Source organism: Lepisosteus platostomus, chromosome 13, assembly GCF_059453375.1.
Source record: "Lepisosteus platostomus isolate fLepPlt1 chromosome 13, fLepPlt1.hap1, whole genome shotgun sequence".
Taxonomy (NCBI): Eukaryota; Metazoa; Chordata; class Actinopteri; order Semionotiformes; family Lepisosteidae; genus Lepisosteus; species Lepisosteus platostomus.
Window position 1 is genome coordinate 13,789,682 of NC_142623.1, and position 25,854 is coordinate 13,815,535.

The 25,854-nt window shown below is 49.5% G+C and overlaps 2 protein-coding genes across 3 annotated transcripts in view; one reads left to right on the forward strand and one right to left on the reverse strand.

Annotated features, from left to right (window-relative positions):
• LOC148649986 (zinc finger protein Gfi-1b) lies at positions 1-14,122 on the forward strand. 2 transcript variants are annotated; one of them, XM_088603297.1, is made up of 7 exons: positions 1-709; positions 6,977-7,205; positions 7,848-8,054; positions 8,174-8,364; positions 8,481-8,624; positions 8,839-9,004; positions 10,893-14,122. In XM_088603297.1, the coding sequence occupies exons 2-7, from the start codon at positions 7,064-7,066 to the stop codon at positions 11,090-11,092; spliced, it is 1,050 nt and encodes a 349-aa protein (XP_088459423.1). In that variant the 5' UTR covers positions 1-709; positions 6,977-7,063; the 3' UTR covers positions 11,093-14,122. The 2 variants fall into 2 exon arrangements, with proteins under 2 accessions (XP_088459423.1, XP_088459424.1); XM_088603298.1 differs by having other exon boundaries at positions 16-709; positions 6,977-7,166.
• Positions 12,567-25,854, reverse strand: part of engl (endoglin, like) — an 18,512-nt gene continuing 5,224 nt past the window's right edge. Inside the window, exons 3-18 of the mRNA XM_088604918.1 lie at positions 24,824-24,993; positions 23,783-23,920; positions 22,974-23,154; positions 22,725-22,893; positions 22,417-22,564; positions 21,872-22,058; positions 19,095-19,321; positions 18,283-18,426; positions 17,084-17,188; positions 16,202-16,423; positions 14,570-15,235; positions 14,156-14,309; positions 13,786-13,845; positions 13,580-13,684; positions 13,204-13,312; positions 12,567-12,714 (exon numbers count right to left, since the gene is read on the reverse strand). Coding sequence (XP_088461044.1) covers positions 13,206-13,312; positions 13,580-13,684; positions 13,786-13,845; positions 14,156-14,309; positions 14,570-15,235; positions 16,202-16,423; positions 17,084-17,188; positions 18,283-18,426; positions 19,095-19,321; positions 21,872-22,058; positions 22,417-22,564; positions 22,725-22,893; positions 22,974-23,154; positions 23,783-23,920; positions 24,824-24,993 — 2,783 coding nt within the window. The 3' untranslated portion in view covers positions 12,567-12,714; positions 13,204-13,205. The remainder of the gene's footprint in view (positions 12,715-13,203; positions 13,313-13,579; positions 13,685-13,785; positions 13,846-14,155; positions 14,310-14,569; positions 15,236-16,201; positions 16,424-17,083; positions 17,189-18,282; positions 18,427-19,094; positions 19,322-21,871; positions 22,059-22,416; positions 22,565-22,724; positions 22,894-22,973; positions 23,155-23,782; positions 23,921-24,823; positions 24,994-25,854) is intronic.

Sequence of the window (25,854 nt, forward strand, 5' to 3'; positions counted from 1 at the left end):
AGGACTGTTCTACTGCACTGGGACTGTAGCCCCTATTGTAACAGGACTGTTCTACTGCACTGGGACTGTAGCCCCTATTGTAACAGGACTGTTCTACTGCACTGGGACTGTAGCTCCTATTGTAACAGGACTGTTCTACTGCACTGGGACTGTAGCCCCTATTGTAACGGGACTGTTCTACTGCACTGGGACTGTAGATCCTACTGTAAGTGGACTGTGGTCCCTGTTGTCACATGCTGTCTCTGTGATGCACTCCTGCAGGCTTGGCCAGAGCAACAGCTCTCTGTGTGCTCACGGATTGACTGTCGGACTGGTGTCAGCTATGCCTGGGCATGGTTTCACAAGAGGAAACTGACTGTGGTTTGATGCTGCAAGGCGATGCTGTGAGAGAGAGAGAGGGTTTGGGGGGAGAGGGAGAGAGGAGGAGGAGTGTGACTTATCGCTGAAGAGGTACGAAAGTGGCTGTGCGCACGCTCCCCTGCTCAATCGACTCTGCCTGGCGCACTCCCTTGTGTCCTTCGTTAATTAGTTAATTACTGCTGTTACTCTCACCTTTGCTGCCTGAGTCTGGGATCAGGACCTGCCTCGGTCGTGCACAGGGACCCTCGGGCAGAGCTTCTCCCGGCTCAGAATTCATCTCCTCGTCTCCTGGAAAGTTTGGGGTTCTTCATCGGTTGGTCTGTGTGCTCTCTGTGCGGAGAAAGTCGCGGTAAGTGCTGTCTTTTTTATAAAACACACTTTATATTTCCAGAAATACCACAAATGCTGTTTTGCATTGGAGTTTTGGTCCAGAGAAACTCCTCTCTCCTGGTTTGGACTTGTTTTTCTAGTTTATTTTTATATATTTTTTTAAAACAGGAGTACATCAGTCGGTACTAGACTAGTCTTTACTAAAATCAGTTTGAACCAACACCAGCATTCTTACCTGTATTGAGTATGAAGAGAAGGAGCAGTCCTCTGCAGTGAGCAGATTGAGAATCCAGACAGTGCCCATGTATGTGCGGAAGTCCTGTTAAATCTCACGCACCTGCCCAGAGATCACACTGCTGCAGACGTGTCTCTGAGCCGCGGGACAGCGCTCCTGACCTCCTGGTCAGACTCTGCTGTCCGTGTCACTAGCGCTGCTCCAGATCTAGAGTTAAAGAGTTAACTGTGGCACCGCTATCGGAGCTCATCGCGATCTGGCAACAGAGGCAGTGCACAAAGCGCTGAAATGAGTAGTAGGATCGGGAGTGCCCAGTCCCTCAGTCCCGCTCATGGCTGCGTTCATGGTGTGGAATGGGAAGGCTTTCTGGTCTGTTGAAGTATGATGTGATCATGACCAGAGACAGTGGTCCTGGCAGGTTTTGGGGTGCTACAGGGTCAGGCTGAGGGGTGAGCCCCCATGATGAACAGGGCGACGGGGGAAGTGAATGTAGGCAGGTGGGCAGTGGCATTCTGGTTTGTGTTTTTTCTCTCTTCATATTTTCCACCACAAGCCCAGACCAGTGAAAGCTGTAGTATGACATGTGATGCTTTTCTGACCCTGTGTTTCGTCTGCTGTGCTCCCCGAGCCGCCTGTGAGCACACCCATACACCTGTACACCCATATACTCACACACTCGCATACCCATATACCCGTACACCCGTATACTCGCACACTCGCACAATCACATACCCATATACCCGTACACCCGTATACTCGCACACTCGCACAATCACATACCCATATACCCGTACACCCGTATACTCGCACACTCGCACAATCACATACCCATATACCCGTACACCCGTATACTCGCACACTCGCACAATCACATACCCATATACCCGTACACCCGTATACTCGCACACTCGCACAATCACATACCCATATACCCGTACACCCGTATACTCGCACACTCGCACAATCACATACCCATATACCCGTACACTCGTGTACTCACACACCCGTACACCTGTACACCTGCACAATCACATACCCATATACCCGTACACCCGTATACTCACACACTCGCACAATCACATACCCATATACCCGTACACCCGTATACTCGCACACTCGCACAATCACATACCCATATACCCGTACACCCGTATACTCGCACACCCGCACAATCACATACCCATATACCCGTACACCCGTATACTCACACACTCGCACAATCACATACCCATATACCCGTACACCCGTATACTCGCACACTCGCACAATCACATACCCATATACCCGTACACCCGTATACTCGCACACTCGCACAATCACATACCCATATACCCGTACACCCGTATACTCGCACACTCGCACAATCACATACCCATATACCCGTACACCCGTATACTCGCACACTCGCACAATCACATACCCATATACCCGTACACTCGTGTACTCACACACCCGTACACCCGTACACCTGCACAATCACATACCCATATACCCGTACACCCGTATACTCACACACTCGCACAATCACATACCCATATACCCGTACACCCGTATACTCACACACTCGCACAATCACATACCCATATACCCGTACACCCGTATACTCACACACTCGCACAATCACATACCCATATACCCGTACACCCGTATACTCACACACTCGCACAATCACATACCCATATACCTGTACACCCGTATACTCGCACACTCGCACAATCACATACCCATATACCCGTACACCCGTATACTCACACACTCGCACAATCACATACCCATATACCCGTACACCCGTATACTCGCACACTCGCACAATCACATACCCATATACCCGTACACCCGTATACTCGCACACTCGCACAATCACATACCCATATACCCGTACACCCGTATACTCGCACACTCGCACAATCACATACCCATATACCTGTACACCCGTATACTCGCACACTCGCACAATCACATACCCATATACCCGTACACCCATATACTCACACACCCGTACACCCGTACACCTGCACAATCACATACCCATATACCCGTACACCCGTATACTCACACACTCGCACAATCACACACCCATATACCCGTACACCTGCACACCGGCACACCTGCACACCCATATACCCGAACACCCGTACACCCAGACACACTTGCACACCCATATACCGGAATACCTGTATACTAGCACACCTACACACCCGTACACCCGTCCCGCAGGCTGTCTGCCCGGGAGCCCCAGGGTGCAAGATCACGGCGTCCCTCTTGCGGGTGGATGCGTTGCCATGGGGTGGAATCTGGTGAAGCTGGGGGGCTCGTGAGCCTCACGCGGTCTCACCAGGCGTGTGTGACCAGGAATCACGGGGGACCCGCAGGAAAATCATACTCCCTCAGCGGAGAAAATAGGGGCGCAGAGACGCTCGGTGAAGTTGGGGCGCCTCGGGGCGAAGGACTGGGCCACGTCGCTGTCGAGAGAGTGCAGGGTCACGCGGTGGGGGGAGGGGCGGCGAAAGTGGCGTTGCGTTGGTCTGGGGTACTGGGGCGTGCTGGGGCTCAGTCAGCTGTAGATTTCACCAGCACCTCCCAGACCCCCGGCACTCTCCTGTACTGTACATCTACCAGCCCTCCATCCCCTACAGCTGTAGAATTAACGAGTCATTAACACCCTGCTGTTAAATTAACAAACCATCGATACTCAGCTGTAGAATTAACCAGTATTGTTACTCTGCTGTGCAGTTCACAAAGCCTCCGTACTCTCCTGTACATTAACCAGACATCAATACTCGGCTGTATAATTAACCGGTCGTTAACATCCTGCTATAATTACTCAGCTGTGTTATTAACAATAATTGCCAGGTTGAATATTTACAAGCCTTCTATACTTTTACTGCATAATTAATGACCCATCATTATAATTTACATAATTCATTAATAATAATATAAAGTAGCCATTACTACTCTGCAAAATAACTAACAGACAGGTTTCGATACCTTGCTGTATGATTAATGAATTATAACTACTCATTTACATAATTAACCAGGCACTTCCATATGTGGGCAAAGTTTTTTGTTACACCCAAGTCAGACTCTGCTTGTTTAGTGACACTTTGCAGCTCTTCTCCAAATTCTAAAGAGTTTGTGCATTGGCTACGATAATTCAGACTCACCAGGCATGATCCATTGTCTACGATAATGTATTGTGAAGGCAATGGACAATTTGCAGCTTTCACAATTAATTGTTACTCACTCTCTTAAACTTTCAAAACTGTGTGCAAGAAGTCGCATATTATTTCTTCATCATTTTCATTGACGTTATCTGCTGTTAGAGCTACCCCATATTCCTTACTGAACAGGTCTAGCATCACAGTGCCGACTCTACCGGTCTGTCTGCGATGTCTGTAACAGCTGTAAAAATAGAGAGTTCATACTTGTTCTTTCTGTGACATTGTAGGACATTGAAAATTGGCCAGATTGGACTCCTGGTTTGTTTCACGCTAGAGGGCAGGGATGCGATTAGTCCCAGGGCAGGTCTGGGAAGGAGGTTTGAAGTGAGTTTATGACAAAGGCGTTCGAAGAGCTGGGCAGAGAAACGCCTATTCATCATCTGAACGCCCTAGGGCACAAGACAGTTGACAAAAAAGCCCCTTCGATTGCTAGTATCTCACACATCCAAAGATCGCACTGAGCTGTTGCTTGACATAAGCCAGGGTATCGGCTTCAACAACAAGGGTGGGTAGTTTGTTCCACACTCCCACCACCTTTTGTGTAAAGAAGGGCATCCTATACTTGGTTTTAAAAGCAGTTTCATGCACAGACAGCACTGTGTGCATCCATACATTCCATACCATGACAACCTGTGTTCACGTAGCAAGAACAACAGGTTGCATTAGGAAAAAGGACATGGCTGTACAATAGACTGTATGTTCATCAAGAGCATTAGGCAGCTAAATAAGAACCCAAGAGTCACATCAAGGGTGTAACCCTTTAAACCTGATGAGAAAACCAATTAACTCTAAACAATCTCTACAAAAGCCAGGATTGTGTGTGTGTGTGTGTGTGTGTGTGTGTGTGTGTGGTGGCATTGATGTACAGACTGCGCTGTGTGCAGTGGGAGGGACCTGGAGGAAGGAACTCCAGATCTCATGATTACAACTGCAGACAGCACATAATTCATCTTTTCAAAAAAAAAAACCCTGGTGCATCAGTCTCGTTGCGTTAAGAAAGGAGTACAAATTCGGGCGACCCGAACGCACTGCCGTACACTATAGACCCACACTGCTCTTCAACCCTAGCTCCCCAGCTCTCCCCAGCACACCCCGACCGCCTCCGGAGCGATTCTCACGCAGCCCCCACAGGCCTGGGGCAGGGGCTCTCCTGTCTTGGCGCCTTCAAAAGGAGGAAGCAATCTGCCGATGGTGTTCAGATAATACAGAGAATCAGGAAATCAAAGCAGTGCCTCAGCCAACATGATGTGGAAGATAGGAGCATTAGTTTGATGTTACAGATAAACTCAACAGTTACTCTACAGATGGTGATGGGGTGTTAATGTGAAGATACAGAGGAGCTGGACTGAGTGTCTCTACAGTTACTCTACAGGTCTGAGGATGATGATGATGATGGGGTGTTATTGTGAAGATACAGAGGAGCTGGACTGAGTGTCTCTACAGTTACTCTACAGGTCTGAGGATGATGATGATGGAGTGTTAATGTGAAGATACAGAGGAGCTTGACTGAGTGTCTCTACAGTTACTCTACAGGTCTGAGGATGATGATGATGGGGTGTTAATGTGAAGATACAGAGGAGCTGGACTGAGTGTCTCTACAGTTACTCTACAGGTCTGAGGATGATGATGATGGAGTGTTAATGTGAAGATACAGAGGAGCTGGACTGAGTGTCTCTACAGTTACTCTACAGGTCTGAGGATGATGATGATGATGGAGTGTTAATGTGAAGATACAGAGGAGCTGGACTGAGTGTCTCTACAGTTACTCTACATGTCTGAGGATGATGATGATGGAGTGTTAATGTGAAGATACAGAGGAGCTGGACTGAGTGTCTCTACAGTTACTCTACAGGTCTGAGGATGATGATGGGGTGTTAATGTGAAGATACAGAGGAGCTGGACTGAGTGTCTCTACAGTTACTCTACAGATCTGAGGATGATGGTAGAAATAGAGGCTGATGAAAATTCAGTAGAGATTTTTCTAATCGAATGCCACAAAAGGAATTGATTTCAGTTTGTTTGAGATGCTGTACGAAGGGCTGTGTGGCGAGGACGTGTCGCCGCTCTGTGCCATGGCAGGTTTACCACATGGCGCCCCAAATAGAGCCTGTGTCACACTGTGCACGAGAGAGCCCAGTGTGACACAGAAGGCTGAGGTCTGGGCTTTCAGCACAGCAGTGTGACGCCCACACAGGGGCGAGGTGTGCTTGTGTGGAGGGGACAGCCTCGTCTCATCTTCAAAGCTTGTCAGGAGAGAGGTTTCAGGCCTTGCCTACGACTTCTCTCACTCCTCCCACAGGTGGTCCAGCTGACGTGCTCCTCTGACACTGCTGCCCGGTCGTGATGCACTGTGGGGTCCCCCCCGCACCCCCTGCAGAAGAGGGGGTGTCCCTGCTGGAGAGTTTATTTCAGAGTAACCAGCCCACCACCCGAAACGCCCTCCAGCACACGAGGGTGGAACTCAGCCACAGCATAATGAAAGATTTAAACCACACAGAGTTCCTGAGCGGGGCTCCTTGATGCGGAGTGACCCCAGTTCATGACGGGTTCCTTCTAGTTCAAGCCCCTGTAGCGCGAGCAGAGCCTTGACATCTCTAATGATGCAGCAGTCAAGACCTCAGATTAACGGCTCAGCTGGAGGACGGCTCCTCCTACAGCCCTGTGTCCCCGGTCATGTTACTGGGACACTGGTTTCGAGGTTCTGGTCCAGAAGGAGGAGCGCCACCTACTGGTCCACTAACACCACTTACAGCAGCATCCTGCTGAGCTCCTGAGATCTGAGGAAATCGGCCTGCAAGGTGCTAACACTTGTGCCTTTTTTGTGTTTCAGGGGTCTCTATCCTCCTGTCCCCCCTCTCTTCTATCCTCCTGCCCCACCTCTCTCGCCCTCTCTGCCTCAGTCCCTCTCTCTCCCACCATGCCTCGCTCATTCCTCGTCCGCAGCAGGAAGGGAGGATCTTACCCTGGTCTGAGGTTCATGGGGGACAGTGACTGCAGAGCGGAGGAGCCTGGAGAACAGGGTGAGAGAGAGGAGGAGGAGAGGAGGGAGGGTGAACAGGGTGAGAGAGAGGAGGAGAGAGGAGAGAGGGTGAACAGGGTGAGAGAGAGGAGGAGCGAGGAGGGAGGGTAAACAGGGTGAGAGAGGAAGAGAGGAAAGAGGGTGAACAGGGTGAGAGAGAAGAGGAGAGGAGAGAGGGTGAACAGGGTGATAGAGAGGAGGAGAGAGGAGGGAGGAGGAGAGGATGAGAGGGAGGAGGAGGAGGAAATGAAGAGAAGGAGAGGGAGGAGTAATGAGAAGAGAGGGAGGAGGAGAGTGGAGGAGCAGAGGGTGAGAGGGAGGAAGAGGAAGTGAAGAGAAGGAGAGAGGCAGGAGTAAGGAGGTGAAGAGAGGAGGAGGGGAGAATTAGGGGGAGGAAGAGGAGAGAGGGAGGAGGTGGAGAGAAGGAGAGAGGGAGGAGGGAGGAGAAAGGGAGGAAGGGAGAATTAGGAGGAGAGAGGGAGAGGGGGGAGGTGGAGAGAGGGTGAACAGGGTGAGAGGGAGGAGTGAGATTGAACAGGGAGAGAGAGGAGGGAGGAGAGAGGGCAGTCTGGGGAGGGAGGGAGCAGGCAGACAGGTGGGTGGTGTCGGGCTGCAGTCTCCCCATCATGGGTGAGTTCAGACGTGTTAGCGAAGGCTCATGTGCGCTCCCTCTCTCCCGCAGGGCGAGCTCCCTACAGAGTCGTGAGCTGCGTGCAGGAGCTAAAGGGGAGCCCCGAGCTGAGGACCCCCCATAGCTGGGAGCCCCTGTACACACCCAGTGCCTTCCAGGAGCCGGCCGAGGCGCCGGCCTCGCCCCCGGGCCCCCAGACGGCCCTGCCCCACGCTGCCTCGCGCACGGAGCAGGGCTGTGGCCTGCCTCTGGCTGCAGGTGAGCCCGACCGACTGCTCCTGCAGGCTGCGGGGTCCTGGCCTGTGCTGACCCCGGCGGTGGTGAAGTCAGGGAGTTCTGCCCTCTGCCCTCTGACCCTCGTCTGTCTCCCCCTCCAGAGGTGCAGTCTGCGCTGTCGGCCCCGCGCCCCCCCTGCCTGCCCTGGGCTCCTCTGCAAGAGAGTCCGGAGAGGGAGGGGGACCTGGAGAGACTCCTGCGCGCCCTGCTGAGCGAGAGCCGTGGGCAGGGCGAGAGCGGGGAGCCCCTGGGCTGCAAGCTGGCGCCCGGCCGGTGTCCCCTCTGTGGGAAGGTGAGTGAGGTCGAGAGTGGCGCCGCAGCCCAGCCGTGTGCCCACTGAAGAACGTGACAAAGCAACAGCACGGGTCTGTCACGAAGCTAATGAATCTGTTATTGATCCTCCCCCAGCTCTTCTCCTCCTCTCCTGGCCTGGAGACACACCTGCGCAGGTCACATGTCAGCAGGCTGGCCCTCCCATTGGCTGGCTACACCAAGGCTAGCAGCCAATCGTATGGCTTCAGGCCGGAACTGGGCATCCAGTGCAGGGTCAAGGTAAGGTCAAAGAGCAAAGGGCATTTTCAGGAGTGTTGTCGTCTTTTGTTGCCTTTCAATGTGTTTTTATAATTGTAAAGCTGGAGATATCATGAAGGACTCAGTGTGAAAGCGGGAATCTGGTATTTCTAAAGCTCTCACTTTTAATACTACAGTATGTTACAAAACAGCGAGGCTGAACTGGAAAATGTGATAACTGTGCTGTGTGTTTCAGGAGCGCAGTTTCAGCTGCAAGGTGTGCGGAAAGGTGTTCAAGCGCTCGTCCACGCTGTCCACTCATCTGCTCATCCACTCGGACACACGGCCCTACCCCTGCCAGTACTGTGGCAAGAGGTTCCACCAGAAATCTGACATGAAGAAGCACACCTTCATACACACAGGTGAGCAACTCCTGTTATTGTCTGTATTAACCCCAGTGTCTCTCTCTCTCTCTCCCTCAGTGGTAGTGTACAGGACTGTCTGTATTAACCCCAGTGTCTCTCTCTCTCTCAGTTGTAGTATACAGGACTGTCTGTATTAACCCCAGTGTCTCTCTCAATTCAATTCAATTCAATTCAAGGTGCTTTATTAGCATGACCGATAGGTACAATCAGTGTTGCCAAAGCAAATAAAAATAATAAAATTAACATAGAACAAAACAAAAAATAGAAGTAAAATAAAATCTACAGACATGTTACAGACATTTACAACAAAGACATATTATATAATATCGACATATACTGTATTCGGCTGGAGCATTATTGGGAGACAGACTCACTGTTCCTCAGGCTGTGACAGGAGATCACATACTGGGCTGCCAGATCAACTGAGTTCCCTCCTCCCTCTCCCAGTAGGATTGGGACCTGTTGTGGTTTTGGCAGGTGTGGGAACTCTGGGATTAGATTTCTGAATTTCGGGAAGAAAGTGTCTCTCTCTCTCTCAGTGGTAGTGTACAGGACTGTCTGTATTAACCCCAGTGTCTCTCTCTCTCTCTCTCTCTCTCTCTCTCTCTCTCTCTCTCTCTCTCTCTCTCTCAGTGGTAGTGTACAGGACTGTCTGTATTAACCCCAGTGTCTCTCTCTCTCAGTGGTAGTGTACAGGACTGTCTGTATTAACCCCAGTGTCTCTCTCTCTCTCAGTGGTAGTGTACAGGACTGTCTGTATTAACCCCAGTGTCTCTCTCTCTCTCTCAGTGGTAGTGTACAGGACTGTCTGTATTAACCCCAGTGTCTCTCTCTCTCAGTGGTAGTGTACAGGACTGTCTGTATTAACCCCAGTGTCTCTCTCTCTCAGTGGTAGTATACAGGACTGTCTGTATTAACCCCAGTCTCTCTCTCTCTCTCAGTGGTAGTGTACAGGACTGTCTGTATTAACCCCAGTGTCTCTCTCTCTCTCTCTCTCTCTCTCTCTCTCTCTCTCTCTCTCTCTCTCTCTCTCTCTCTCAGTGGTAGTGTACAGGACTGTCTGTATTAACCCCAGTGTCTCTCTCTCTCAGTGGTAGTGTACAGGACTGTCTGTATTAACCCCAGTGTCTCTCTCTCTCTCAGTGGTAGTGTACAGGACTGTCTGTATTAACCCCAGTGTCTCTCTCTCTCTCTCAGTGGTAGTGTACAGGACTGTCTGTATTAACCCCAGTGTCTCTCTCTCTCAGTGGTAGTGTACAGGACTGTCTGTATTAACCCCAGTGTCTCTCTCTCTCAGTGGTAGTGTACAGGACTGTCTGTATTAACCCCAGTCTCTCTCTCTCTCTCAGTGGTAGTGTACAGGACTGTCTGTATTAACCCCAGTGTCTCTCTCTCTCAGTGGTAGTGTACAGGACTGTCTGTATTAACCCCAGTGTCTCTCTCTCTCAGTGGTAGTGTACAGGACTGTCTGTATTAACCCCAGTGTCTCTCTCTCTCTCTCTCTCTCTCTCTCTCTCTCTCTCTCTCTCTCTCTCTCTCTCTCTCTCTCTCTCTCTCTCTCTCAGTGGTAGTGTACAGGACTGTCTGTATTAACCCCAGTGTCTCTCTCTCTCTCAGTGGTAGTGTACAGGACTGTCTGTATTAACCCCAGTGTCTCTCTCTCTCAGTGGTAGTGTACAGGACTGTCTGTATTAACCCCAGTGTCTCTCTCTCTCTCTCTCTCTCTCTCTCTCTCTCTCTCTCTCTCTCTCTCTCTCTCTCTCTCTCTCTCTCTCTCTCTCTCAGTGGTAGTGTACAGGACTGTCTGTATTAACCCCAGTGTCTCTCTCTCTCTCAGTGGTAGTGTACAGGACTGTCTGTATTAACCCCAGTCTCTGTCTGTCAGGTGAGAAGCCACATGTGTGTCAGGTGTGTGGGAAGGCCTTCAGTCAGAGCTCCAACCTCATTACTCACAGCCGCAAGCACAGTGGCTACAAGCCCTTCTCCTGCCCCTCCTGCTCCCGAGGCTTCCAGCGCAAGGTGGATCTGCGGCGCCACCAGGAGGCCCACTGTGGGTACAGCATGGCTATCAACACCCAGAGCTGAAGTGGGTGATGCCCACAGTGGGTCACGGGCCTGGCTTCACACACATACACTCTTGTTGAGTGTCTTAGTTTCTGAGCTCCATCTGGGCAGTTCAGATGCCTCCCTGTGTCTCCATTCTACTGGACCAGAACCTCAGGGCCCAGGGCAACCGACTTCAAAACACCTGTCCCACTGCGTTCAGCCTTTAAAGACTCACTCTGGACAGGGACCGCAGCTGTGCTGTCTGGGCTGTAGGGGCTCATCTCAGACTGGGAGCCCAGCTGTGATCTCTGGGCTGTAGGGGCTCATCTCAGACTGGGAGCCCAGCTGTGATCTCTGGGCTGTAGGGGCTCATCTCAGACTGGGAGCCCAGCTGTGATCTCTGGGCTGTAGGGGCTCATCTCAGACTGGGAGCCCAGCTGTGATCTCTGGGCTGTGTGGCTTATGCTGGACTGGGACCCTAGGAGGTTGCGTGATCTGTGCTGTGCCATGTCCAAGACATTAAACCAAGGGCTTGACTTAGAGGTCATTAAAAAATCCTGTTTTTAAAAAAGGGTAGTGGTATTAACCCCAATATCCTGGTCAAATTTCCGCCTGGCCTTTCAAAGTCATGGCCTCCTAATAATCCCCATTTCTGGACTGACTTCATCACTCTGTACTCCTCCCCACTTAGAGCTGGTGTGTGTGGCGAGTGTACTGTGTCACTCTGGCTGCTATTGCATCATCCAGGTGGGGCTACACACTGGTGGTGGAGGGGAGCCCTTATTACCTGTAAAGTGCTTTGAGTGGAGTGTCCAGAAAAGCACTGTGTAAGTATAATAATAAGAAGAAGGATAAGCAGAAGCCAAATGACATTTGCTGCTTTGCTCCCTAGAGGTAATGTGATCTAGATGTGGGACCTTTCCTTGTACATTATTATTTTTTATTTTTGAGCACATTTTTTTTATGTTCTATTTAATGTTAAATAAGAAAATAAAAACAACTACAACTCCAGAGGTGCAATTCCCAAGTCTGCCCACAAGAGGGGGGGTACAGCACAAACTCCAGATAGGACTGTGGTTCCAGCCTGAGTGGTGCTGGGACATCTAATGGCAACAGCTCTGAGGTTTCAAAAACAGCCGAGCAAAAAAAATAATAATTCCTTCTCCGGCCAGCACTGAGGCTCGTATACTTGCTGCCTACCAGCCTGACCAGCGTGCACGACCAGCTGGGCAGAAGGTTGAAGGTCAGGGTGTAAGAGGTAGGTGTGTGTGTGTGTGTGTGTGTGTGTGTGTGTGTGTGAACAGAAACACCGCACTATCACACTGCTGGGTTTTGCGCAACACTGTAACACACAGAGCACTTTTTATTGAGAAACCAGATAGTAAAAGTTTAAAACAAGAAAAACCAGCAGCTGAATAGTTACACTACAATAAAAATATAGGGTCTTACATTCATGTAGTCGTTCAGAAACTCGTCGTCGTTCAGAACTGTATCTCACCAAACACTTTGCTCTGCCAGGGTTCAGGATTTGACAGCTGGGCTCTCAAACACTCCTCTCACTGCTCTCTCGCTCTCTCTCACACACACACACACACACACACACACTGGAAAGAGATCTGCTATCCTTCCCTTCTTCTGTGCTTCTGCGGTCTCTCTCCACACTGGAAGAAAGGTAATAATTCAATCCAATGTGTGTGTGTGTAAATTACATTGCTACCAGTGTGTATAACGACATGTGTCCGGATCAGTGTGTGTGTCTGTGTCAGTGTATATCTGGATCAGTGTGTATAACAGCGTGTGTCTGAAACAGTGTGTATAAGACTGTGTGTGTCTGTCAGTATGTATAACAGCATGTGTCTGGATCAGTGTGTGTAACAGTGTGTGTGTCTAGGACTGTGTGTGTGTCTGTGTAAGTGTGTATAACAGTGTGACTGGAGCAGTGTATAACAGCGTGTGTCTGGATCAACTCTGCTTAGACTGCCCTTATTTGAAAACTTGGAACTATTGTTTATTCTTGGGAGCAGAATGTTTGTGACAAAAACTATTTGTCTGTAGGCAGGGGTATCAGTAATTCCTGTCTGTTATAGGTGTTGGCGAGTATCAGTGTTTGTGTGTCCCCCATACCTCAGTGTTTATACAAACTCTCCCACCTCTACAGAGAACAGCTGGAATGTTCCACCAGGATAGGGGGGTTCCGGGAGTCCACAGTGGTTCGATCCGCCTTGTTTAGGGAACTCTTCCTTCGTTGCTCTGGTGTCCCTTCAACAATTGTTTTAGCAATTGTTAATTAAATCTGACAAAAAATCATCAGAATTCAGAGAAACATCTCAGTTTATAATTAATCCAGCTCACAGTACAGTCGGTCCAGTCCAGCCTGGAGAGTCTCAGACTGCTCTGTCAGAGTCAGTGTTAGTGTGAGTCTGATTATATTCTCAGTAAATAACTAATTAAGATCACAGTTAAGTCAGCCCAGTCCAGCCTGGAGAGTCTCAGACTGCTCGGTCAGAGTCACTAGGTTAGTATTACCAGTTTTGAAGTAGATGCACCACAGCACCCCCGTGAGACTGACACCGATCAGAAAGGCTATGAAAGAGATTCCTGCCACGACTGCAGTGTCCAGACTCGCCGGACCTGAAGGTTGGAGAGAGGCAGCAGGGAGAGGCAGGTTAGGTCATATGTCGACACTGAAGTCAAGAAAGGCCATTAGCAATCACAGCGCAAGAGGCACGTACTGGAGACTGCAGGGCTCGGAGTGGACAGCACAGCCATCCTGGGATTGGGGACCCTCTGCCCTGCAGACACGAGACAGCAGAACAAGCAGGGTGGTTTACAGAGAGCTAGAGGACAACAAGCAGGCTGAGAGAGAGAAGGGAACTGCATGAGGGCAGTGGGAGAGTTCAGAGAGGGAACAGGCGAGAGAGAAGGAGGCAGTTCAGGCATGTGTTGCATGTTGTATGGAAATGGCCTGCAATTGTTTGTACTGTAAATGCCTGTGGATGTATTGGCTGTGTCTGCTTTGGCAACACTGTCATTCATCAGTCATCCCAATAAAGCTGTTTGAAATGTGAATGTGAGAAGGAGTGGGAGGAGTTTTGCACTGACCAGCAGTGTGAGCAGCAACCTGGACCACTTCAACAGACTGAGTGACCAGCATGGGCCGAGAGACTGTCCAGCTGAACTGGGCACACTCGGGGCACTGGGACACGGAGGGCAGGGAGGGGAGACGGCCTGTGCACAGCTCATCCAGAGAGAGACACTGAGAGAGGGACAGAGAGAGAGAGAGGGATCGAGGGGGAGAGGGGGAGGGACAGAGAGGGAGAGAAAGGGGGATAGAGGGAGAGAGAAGGGGGGACAGAGAGATAGAGGGAGAGAGAGGGAGGGAGGGACAGAGGGAGAGAGGGAGAGAGACAGGAGGGAAGAGAGAGGTAAAGAATAACAGATGTAAAAGGAGTAAATGAGAAACCTTGTATATTCCTGTGATGAATTAGAATGAACAGATCCACACCTTCTCCCTACCTGGGGAACTGAGGAATTCTGGGCCAGTTCAAGCGTCTGGGTCTGCCCATAGCATCTGCTGGGGGTGCTGTCTGGGATCCCCCTTTTCCTGTGGCCCCCAGCGGTGGTGCCTGAGGGCCCTGGCCCAGCTGGGCTCCCCTGAGAGACCAGGCACTGCCTGAGCCGACAGTGCAGGAACTGGACGGAGTTATTATAGACTGGCCGGAGGACGAAGCTGAACCGCAGTCTGTGCTCCTGCCCCTGTCCTCCTGTCCTCCTCTCTCTCTCCTGCTTTCCTCCTGACCTCTCCCCTCTCTCCTGCTCTCCTGCTGTCCTCCTCTGTCTCTCCTGCTCTCCTCCCTCACACATGATCTGTGTCAATATGTCTTGCTCTCTTGCTCTCTCTGCTCCTGTCTTGCCCTCCTTTGCTGTCTGTCTCCTCCTCTCGTCCTTCCTGGCTCGTCTGTCTCCCTGTCTGTCAGGGGTACCTCCTCTCTCTGTTGCTGGCTCCCCCCCTCCCTGACTCTCACTCTCCTCCTGTCCACTGTAAAAGGTGACAGAGGGGTCCTGTGGACAGCCACCCTCTATGACTGTCCAGCCTGGCTCAGCCTGGGGGTCAGAGTGGGGTGACAGCATGCAGGACTGCACCCTCACACCCAGCCTGCCACACCCCTCCAGCACCGACACCTGCAGAGACATAGAGAGACATTAACACTGAGAGAGGAGTTAATACAGTCACACTGACTGAACACTACAGTACATTAACACTGCACTGAGAGAGAGGGGTTCATACAGACACACTGACTGGACACTACAGTACACAGTACATTAACACTGCACTGAGAGAGAGAGGGGTTAATACAGGCACACTGACTGACTGGACACTCCAGTACATTAACACTGCACTGAGAGAGAGGGGTTCATACAGAGACACTGACTGACTGGACACTACAGTACATTAACACTGCACTGAGAGACAGGGGTTCATACAGACACACTGACTGACTGGACACTACAGTACATTAACACTGCACTGAGAGAGAGGGGTTCATACAGACACACTGACTGGACACTACAGTACATTAACACTGCACTGAGAGAGAGGGGTTCATACAGACACACTGACTGGACACTACAGTACATTAACATTAACTGGTAGACAGTGGGTTACTGCAAATAATGAAGAAATAGGACAGTTCTAGACTTAAATCATAATCTACATGTAAACACACAACTCTAGAAGTGAGTATGCCAGATCAAAAGTGAACACACAGCTCTAGAAGAATCAAGGTGTAAACACAGCTCTAAAAGAGTGTGCCAGATTGAAAGTGTGAACACAGCTCTGGAAGAGTGTGCCAGATTGAAAGTGTGAACACAGCTCTAGAAGAATCAAGGTGTGAACACACAGCTTTAGAAGAATCAAGATGTGAACACACAGCTCTAGAAGAGCGTGTGCCAGCTCTAGAGGAATCAAGGTGTGAACACACAGCTCTAGAAGAATCAAGGTGTGAACACACAGCTCTAGAAGAGCGTGTGCCAGCTCTAGAGGAATCAAGGTGTGAACACACAGCTCTAGAAGAATCAAGGTGTGAACACGGTCCCTGAGCCCAGAGTGATGGACAGGTATGGTGAGTAGAGGAATGCGTCTCTCACCTCCGCAAAGACCCTGTTGTTGGCAGCAATGACACAGGGCCCTGCCTCTCTCTGCTGGAAGGTCTGCGATGCATACAGCTCCAGGGAGAATAGGGGCCCTCTCTCACCCCTCTGGCTCCCAGGGGCCCCCCTGTCCAGAACACTCCCTGGGCGTCTGGCCTTGAGGCGTGGGAGGGCACTGGGAGCACTGGGCCGGGGAGGGACTGGAGCCAGACAGCTGAACTAGAGAGACACAGGGGTCATTACAGTCACTGACTGGACACCACACTGCCCATTAACACCCCAGCTAACACCCACTGACTGGACAGCACACTGTCTGACTGGACTAACACCCACTGACTGGACAGCACACTGTCTGACTGGACTATCACCCACTGACTGGACAGCACACTGCCCATTAACACTCCAGCTAACACCCACTGACTGGACACCACACTGTCATACTGGACTAACACCCACTGACTGGACACCACACTGTCTTACTGGACTAACACCCACTGACTGGACAGCACACTGTCTGACTGGACTAACACCCACTGACTGGACACCACACTGTCTTACTGGACTAACACCCACTGACTGGACAGCCCCCAGCAGAACCTGCCAGAATCACGGACCTAAAGTGCTAGACTGATCAAGGACCTGCTTGACTCACTGCAGGTACATGACTAAGTAACCGACTGACTCGTTGACTCAATGAATCACAACTAACAATTCCCCCAAATTAGCAATTCTCTCACCGACCTGCTGACCAAGGCACTGGTCCTTCAGATGAGACTCTGAAGCAAGGCCAGTCCTCCAGCTTGTCCAATACTCAGCTGTCTAACTGACTTCAAATCCCTACGGGGCAGTCTGAAGAATGAGCAATCAACAGTTTCTTACAGGAATGGCCAGGGGTGTCTGTCCCAGACCCCAGCTGTCCTCAGAGCCTGTGTCCTGCGTCTCGTTTCCCACAGCAACCGGGTAGGTGGGTCTCCATAGCAACACCTAGACAGGAGAGAATTCTGATGACACAACTGTGAGAAAAACATTTTGTATTCTTCCATTAGGGCCAATTAATTAGAGCCCATCAACTCCAGAGCAGGCAGATAAGGCTGTCTGTGTCTCACCGGGACTCGTTCTGTCAGTGCCTTTATATTATTCTCCTCCACTCTCCCATCATTCTCTCCCTCCTATTCCCCTGTGAGAGACATCTCATTGGAGCTAATGGACCTCACGCCAACTTTGTAAAGCTGTGCAAGAAAAAGTGCAACGTGACCTGGGTCATCCCTGACACTCTGGTTCCCTACAGAAGCATGAATGTGAAACGTTTATGTAGCGATATTAGACCTAATCATGCTAACTGGAGAGATTGTACAGAAGATACAGGACTGTCACACCAGGAGGACAGCTGGTCCAGTGGTTAAGATACAGGACTGTCACACCAGGAGGACAGCTGGTCCAGTGGTTAAGATACAGGACTGTCACACCAGGAGGACGGCTGGTCACTTTTTGTCACAGGCTCACTCTTCTCCCCTTACCAGGGCTCAGGTCTTAGTAGGTGCTAAATTATACCAATCCACAATAAAAAAATCTTAATTTATTTATGAGGCAGCAGACAGTTACAAAAAGACACCAAACTGCATTCCTCCAGTGGCCATTAGCACTTCCTCCCTGGATCCCACAGGAGAACTGTCCCAGCAGAGCTGGGCCTCTGTCTTTGACTGTGGAGGCTCCTGTAACCTCCACACACTGAACCAAAGGCATGGGGAGACCAGCTCCCCTCTGGTCCAGAAGAGGGCGCTGTGAAAACAGACCATCCAGCAGCTGTTTCCCAGGGTTTAAATGTGGCCCTGACTCTGAATGTGGTTTTGACTCTAAAGCAGGTATGGGACCTGACAAAGAATGTCTGCAGCTACCAAACATTTCCACATTCACCCATTGTATTTCTCCTATTTTCTCTATTATTTTTTTTTGGCCTCCTACCATAATACAGTCCACAAACAAAAAGGTAAGCACTCTTTAAGTTTCAGCTGAAGTTCCCCGCCATTTTGACCTGAAATAAATTAATCAGCGGTGTCACGAGGCGGGCGTGTCCTCACCGTGTTACGATACAGCACGCTGCGCGGCGCGTACAGAAACTCCGCCTCTGTCCCACAGGAAATGACCGGATACTCCAAAAAGAAGTGTGTCCCATTGGACTGTGCCCCGCACCGGGGGTCACTCAGGGTCACTGCTGACACAGGCTGCATGAGAACAATAACAATAATTAACAATTGCTTATATTTCTATAGCGCCTTTCTGGACTCTCCACTCAAAGTGCTTTACAGGTAATAGGGACTCCCCTCCACCACCACCAATGTGTAGCCCCACCTGGATGATGTGTTGCATCCATAGCACACCAGAACGCTCACCACACACCAGCTATCAGTGGAGAGGAGAACGGAGTGATGAAGTTAATTCATAGATGGGTGATTATTAGGAGGCCAAGATGGGTAAAGACCAGGGGGAAATTTGGCCAGAACACCAGGGTTACACCCCTAATCTCACACACCCTGGGATTTTACCACAATGACCACAGAGAGTCAGGACCTCGGTTTTACATCTCATTTGAAGGACGGCACCTTTTTACAGTATAGTGTCCCTGTCACTATACTGGGGCATCAGGAACCACATAGACCGCAGGGTGAGCGCCCCCTGCTGGCCCCACTAACACCTCTTCCAGCAGCAGCTTTAGTTTTTCCCAGGACTCTTGCACCCAGGTACTGACCAGGCTCGCACCTGCTGGGCTCCAGCGGGCTGCCAGCTGTGAGCTGCAGGGTGAGCAGAGAAGGTGGGGCAGGGTGTTTTTACAAACACAGACAGCAGGACAATGCTAACAGCTCTGAGGAGCACTGGCGGGGACTTACCTCTACAGTCTCCCTGTCGATGGTGATGGACAGCGCCCCCCACTGGCACAGCACAGCACATGCATTGCCTGTGCTCCTTCCTCCTCCTCTCCCTCATTCCCCAGCAGCCCCCCGCGCCCTGCCCCCTGCCTCAGCCACTGCTGCACCTGCAGCGCCTCGATCCCGGGGCCAGGGGCCTGCTGGGGCCACAGCCTGGGGCCGGGGACCGGCTGGGGCTGCCCTGGGGGTCGGTCTGCAGAGAGGGATATTTTTTTAGATTTTTTTTATTTTTTAAATACAAAAGGGGAAAATGCCACAAACGGGGGTACAGTTCATACATACAAATATACAGATGACAAAAGTAACGTCAAGCGATTGGAGCAGGAGAAAGACTGTCCACAGCACAGAGGTTATGTGGTGTTATATAAGTTTATATTCCAAAAGATTTTTGTAGATCAACTCACCAATCTTATTTTTACTCTAGACGTATGTATGTAGAATTCTGCCAACATGAAAATGACATTTTCCATTATACAGACTTCTTTGTTTGGATTTGGAACACCCAAGAACAATTTCCTTAAAGATTAGAGGTACACGAATATTTAGCCAAGAACCTACAGAGTGCCAGAAAGCTGTTGAATGCTGTCATGATAAAAAAATGTGTTGTTTCAATATCTGATTCGCAGAATCAGATATCTGTAATCAGGTGTTACAAAGTTGAACTGTTTTCTCAAAAATTCTTTAGAGGGTGATGATATCAATCTCTCGGCCATAATTATATAAAATATCGTAAGTACCCATTTTAATCTCCAGTAGAAGGGGAATTATATTACCCTGGATTGTGGAATGTTTTCACCAATGCCAGAAGAGCAGGTGGAATTGCATAAAAAATTTTAAAAAATTAAATTGCTTTGGGTTGGATTCAATGTAATATTTTTTAGCAAAATCAGAATACTCATAGACTTCTCCATTAGCTTCTAATAGATGCACCGCTGACCAAATACCTTTATTAAACCAGGACTCATAAAATATGCTCTTTTTTTTGCAGGATTTATATGTTGTTCCATATAATAGAATTATGTGGGGTGACGTTATGGTTATATAACAATTTCCAATATAACAGTACTTGTTGATGGAAAGCACAGAGTCTCATTGGGAGCTTATTTATATGAAAATCACATCTGAACAAGAGGTCAATGTCACCTAATTCTCCCATTACTCTCCTAGGACTAGCAAAGCAGAAGCTGTCTTTGTCATTCATAAAAGTACACAACCATTTGATCTTTAGGGCACCATTCATGATATCAAAGTTGATCATATTGGCACCACTCTCTTCATACGATTTAATCATTTTTCCTTTTCTTAATGTGTTTTCTTTTTCCAGATGTAGGAGAAATGTAATGTATTTATATTTTTACTTATTGCGGTGGGGATGGAGATTGATGCTGCTGGGTAAATAAATCTGGAGATACTTTCTGTTTTAACCAGAGATATCTCTTTGTAACCAGCTATTCAGCCTAGCCTGAGTTTTGGAGATGTTGCTAGCTAGATAATGATTCATCCTATCTTCTACCTTTTGACTTATGCAGAGCCCCAAGTATTTGACTTGCAATTTAATTGGTTTGTAGAAAGTTCGAATTTCTACAAGTTGGCTATCATGAATAGTCATTAATTCACGTGTTAATGTTTAAAGATAATCCTGAAGTGTTTGAAAATGTCTCAATAGTTTCAATTGCCAACAAAACCTGATTTTATCTTTTAGAAATAATGTTATGTGGTCTGCCATTTGGCTAATAATAATAGGAGTACCCATGGCCTTCAACGGCTTAACGTTACTGTTGTTGATTAGGATTGCTAATGTTTCTGCAGCCAATATAAATAATAATGGAGAAATGGGGCAGCCTTGTCTAACTCCTCGATTGATGAGAAAGCGTGGTGACGTTCCATTAGGAAGACATACCGAACTGTTAATTATATAGTAGTTAATTATTGTAATAAATTTGGAGCCAAACCCAAAAAATTTTAAGGTTTGAGCAATTAATGCATGTCCCAGTCTGTCAAAAGCCTTGTAGAAGTTGAAAAATAATATTAAAACCATCATCAGATATTACATTTCGATAATCTAACAAATCCAATACTAAACATATATTATTTTGGCTATTCCTTCCTATTATAAATCCTGATTGTGTCTCACTAATTGCCTGCGATAAGCCATTTTTTAATCTTTTTGTATTGTCATACGAGAAAATCTTGTACTCTATATTTATTAATGAGACTGGCCTCCAGTTATCAATCTATCTAAACATTTTACCTGTTTTAGGGATTAATGTAATAACACCTGTCTCTTAGAAGTAGACAAAGTATTATCGGATATGCACTCCAAAAAGGTTTGATATAAAAATTCTCTTAAGTCTTTCCAAAAGAATTAATAAAGTTCCATGGTTAATCCATCTGTGCCTAGAGCCTTGCCCTTAGCTAGCTTCTTAAATGCCAGATAAACTTCTTAAATTCTTAATTCTTAATCATACCTAGCTCTGAATTTTGGTGCCTTTGTCTCAATTTTGTTAAAAAAGAGCTCAGAATTCTTTTTTGAGAACTCCGATTTGTATAATTCTGAAAATAATTTTACTTCCATAGAACTTCCATAGAAATTTGTCTCTGGTCAGATATCCATTTTGCTCTTGATCTCACATAGGCCCCTCTTGCTTTTCTAATATAAATATCATCCAACTCATTAAGACATTTATTGAACCATACACAAGCACTTGAGCAAACGAATGCAATTGGCTAGCGGCTACGCTACCTCCTCCCACCAACTTTATGACAAATCGATTGGCCAGCTCCGCCTCCGTGTATGAGGTCAGGTTGGAAAAGCCCATCTGATTGGCCCAGGCCAGGAGGTCAGAGGTCATGAGGAGGTCAGTGGAGATCTGGCTGGTCAGAGTCAGACGAGGGTCGGGGGCCCAGCGAGCAACAACATTGCTGGAGGACTGAGAGAGGGAAGGAGAGGGAGGACAGACGACTATCACTGTTATCACCTGGACAGAAAGGAGCAGCAGCACAGCACACTCACTACAAACACACTGAGCAAAACTGACACTGGGCAGAGCTTCTCTGACACTATCCTGTCCGTCTGGTACCTGGGACTGAATGTACAACCCACTGTGTGTCTGACAACAGCTACTTATTATTACTAATTTATTTGACTGTCCCTTTCATCCAATGTGACTTCCATTCACACTCATTTAAACACCTGGGTGTATCACTGGAGCACCCTTCCCCCTGGGGTTTGAGCTCGGAACTCTGCCCACTGTGCCACGCTGGGGCAAAGAAGAGAGAGACACTCACAAAGGTGGTGACGTGGGTTTCCAGATCCCTGGCCAGGAGGGCCCAGCTGACGGCTGACCTGCTCCTCAGAACCAGAACCACCCCCCCCCACAGCGCCCGGCCTGCAGTGGGGGGCTGCAGAGACACCTCCACCTCCACCTGCACAGAGCTGAGAGAGGAGAAGACACACACCTCTCAAAAAGCATGGATATGATCACCCCCTCTCCAGAGCACAACACTGATGGATGTGAATTAGTGAACAATTAATCAATAATCAATAATTATAATTAATAATTAATTAATAATGCTTAAATAGTGCCTTCACCCACCCGCAAAGCGATGATCCCGCTGAGTGGAGATCGATCACATGCACTTCCGGGTTGTGACCCTGCCTGGGGCTTGAGCAGCCCTTCACTTCCTGTGGCTGGAGGTCAGAGGTCAGGTAGTTCTGGGACAGGAAGAGGGGCTGCAGCACACAGGCACTCGGCATCATGGGATCTGCAGGGCACAGGAAGACATACCCTTCGTCAGAGCTGGCTGGTACCCACTCTCTGCCTCACGCCAGGCACTTCACTCACCACTGCCCAGCCGGATGTAGATGTGGTTGGCACGGGGGGTGTGAACGAGGGATGTGACAGAGGAGTGCTCATTCAGAGCCCAGAGCAGCAGAGTGCGGGGCCGAGAGGGCAGACCCCTGACTGACTGTACTGTGACAGACCCCCCAAGGGCTGTCCAGTCCACACTGGAGCTCTCCGACACCTGGCACAGACAGGGAGAGAGGCCAGAGTCAGACACACTGGTGGTGCAGGGGCCAAGATGGCAGGAGAGAGAGCAGAGAGGTGAGAGGAGAGAGACAGACCTGGATGAGTGAGAGAGAGGAGAGAGGAGAGAGGCAGACCTGGATGAGGTGAGGGAGAGGAGAGAGGCAGACCTGGATGAGGGAGAGGAGAGAGGCAGACCTGGATGAGGTGAGGGAGAGACAGACCTGGATGAGGTGAGGGAGAGGAGAGAGGCAGACCTGGATGAGGTGAGGGAGAGGAGAGAGGAGAGACAGACCTGGATGAGGTGAGGGAGAGGAGAGAGGCAGACCTGGATGAGGTGAGGGAGAGGAGAGAGGAGAGAGCCAGACCTGGATGAGGTGAAGGAGAGGAGAGAGGAGAGACAGACCTGGATGAGGTGAGGGAGAGGAGAGAGGAGAGAGGCAGACCTGGTTGAGGTGAGGGAGAGGAGAAAGGAGAGACAGACCTGGATGAGGTGAGGGAGAGATAGACCTGGGTGAGGTGAGGGAGAGGAGAGAGGAGAGAGGCAGACCCGGATGAGGTGAGGGAGAGGAGAAAGGAGAGACAGACCTGGATGAGGTGAGGGAGAGGAGAAAGGAGAGACAGACCTGGATGAGGTGAGGGAGCCCCTGCTGCACTCTCTCGGCCTGCAGTAGCCAGCGCACTGTGTGTTTAGAGCGCAGAACCAGGGCCAGGGGGCGACTGTGAGGGAGAAACAGGGACAGAGGGCGGAGGAGGACAGTCACCTGCAGAGAGAAAACATGGGTTCTAATACTGCTGCAGTCACACACTGACAGAGGGACATGCTGACTGACACGCTGACTGAAGGGCACGCTGACTGAGGGACACACTGACTAAGGAAAACACTGAGGGACACAATGACTGAGGGACACACTGACTGAGGGACACACTGACTGACTGAGGGACACACTGACTGACTGAGGGTCATGCAGACTGACATGCTGACTGACACACTGACTGACTGAGGGACACGCAGACTGAGGGACATGCAGACGGACTGAGGGACATGCTGACTGACTGAGGGACACACTGACCGAGGGACATGCAGATTGACTGATGGACACACCGACTAAGGAAAACACTGAGGGACGCGCTGACTGACTGAGGGACACACTGACCGAGGGACATGCATACTGACTGATGGACACACAGACTAAGGAAAACACTGAGAGACACACTGACTGACTGAGGGACACACTGACCGAGGGACATGCAGACTCACTGAGGGACACACTGACTAAGGAAAACACTGAGGGACACAATGACTGAGGGACACACTGACCGAGGGACATGCAGACTGACTGATGGACACACTGACTAAGGAAAACACTGAGAGACACGCTGACTGACTGAGGGACACACTGACCGAGGGACATGCAGACTGACTGATGGACACACAGACTAAGGAAAACACTGAGGGACACGCTGACTGACTGAGGGACACGCTGACTAAGGAAAACACTGAGGGACACACTGACTGACTGAGGGACACGCTGACTGACTGAGGGACACGCTGACTAAGGAAAACACTGAGGGACACGCTGACTGACTGAGGGACACACTGACTGACTGAGGGACACGCTGACTGGCCCTGTATGACACTGGTGAGGCTGATGCAAGGTTCACACCTCGCGACTGGGGCTCCGGGTGGCTCGTCCTATGCTGATCACATGTGTCTCCCTCTCACCCAGTCCCCTCGAGGCACAGCCTGGCCCTGCCCCAAACTTCTCCAGCAGTCCCTGCACTGGGTGCAGCGCCCCTGCTGGAGAAAGATGGCATTGTAACTCTCCTGAACACCCTGGATAGAGAGAGGGAGGAACAAAAAGAGGGAGACAAGGGGAGAATTTTTCATCACCGATTTTTTAAATATTTCAGAATCTGCCATCAAATTTCACCCGGCAGCTCCCTGCCCACTCAGGGGTCTGGGGTGTAATCCGACTGGTTCCCATCTTAATACAGTACTCTCAGCCTGCTCCTTGGTGTGTGAGGGGAAAGCACTGAGCCAGAGTAGAGGGTGGACACAATGTAAGCCCACAGGGCATATCTACAACATGTCCATACAGCGTGTGTGTTGATACATAGTGTTTGAAACAGTGTATGGTGTTATCTGTCTCTGTACATACTGTACAGTGTTTGTTAATGTATTTGTGTTGATGCAGTGTATGAGTTCATGTGTGTCAGATGATGTATGTTAATGCAGTGTGTGTAGATGCAGCGTGTGAGTTGATGTGTGTTAATGCATTCTTTTTTTAGATGAAGTGTGTGTTAGTGCAGTGTGTGTGAGTTGATGTGTGTTAGTGCAGTGTGTGTGGATGCAGTGTGTGAGTTGATGTGTTTGTAGATGCAGTGTGTGTTAGTGCAGTGTGTGTGAGCTGATGTGGGTTAGTGCAGTGTGTGTGGATGTAGTGTGTGTGAGTTGATGTGTTTGTAGATGTAGTGTGTGTGTTAGTGCAGCGTATGTGGATGCAGTGTGTGTGTGTGTTGACGTAGTGTGTGTGTGGATGCAGTTTGTGAGTTGATGTGTTTGTAGATGCAGTGTGTGTGTTATTGCAGTGTGTGTGAGTTGACGTGTGATAGTGAGTGTGTGTGTGGATGCAGTGTGAGTTGATGTGTTTGTAGATGCAGTGAGTGTGTTAGTGCAGTGTGTGTGAGTTGATGT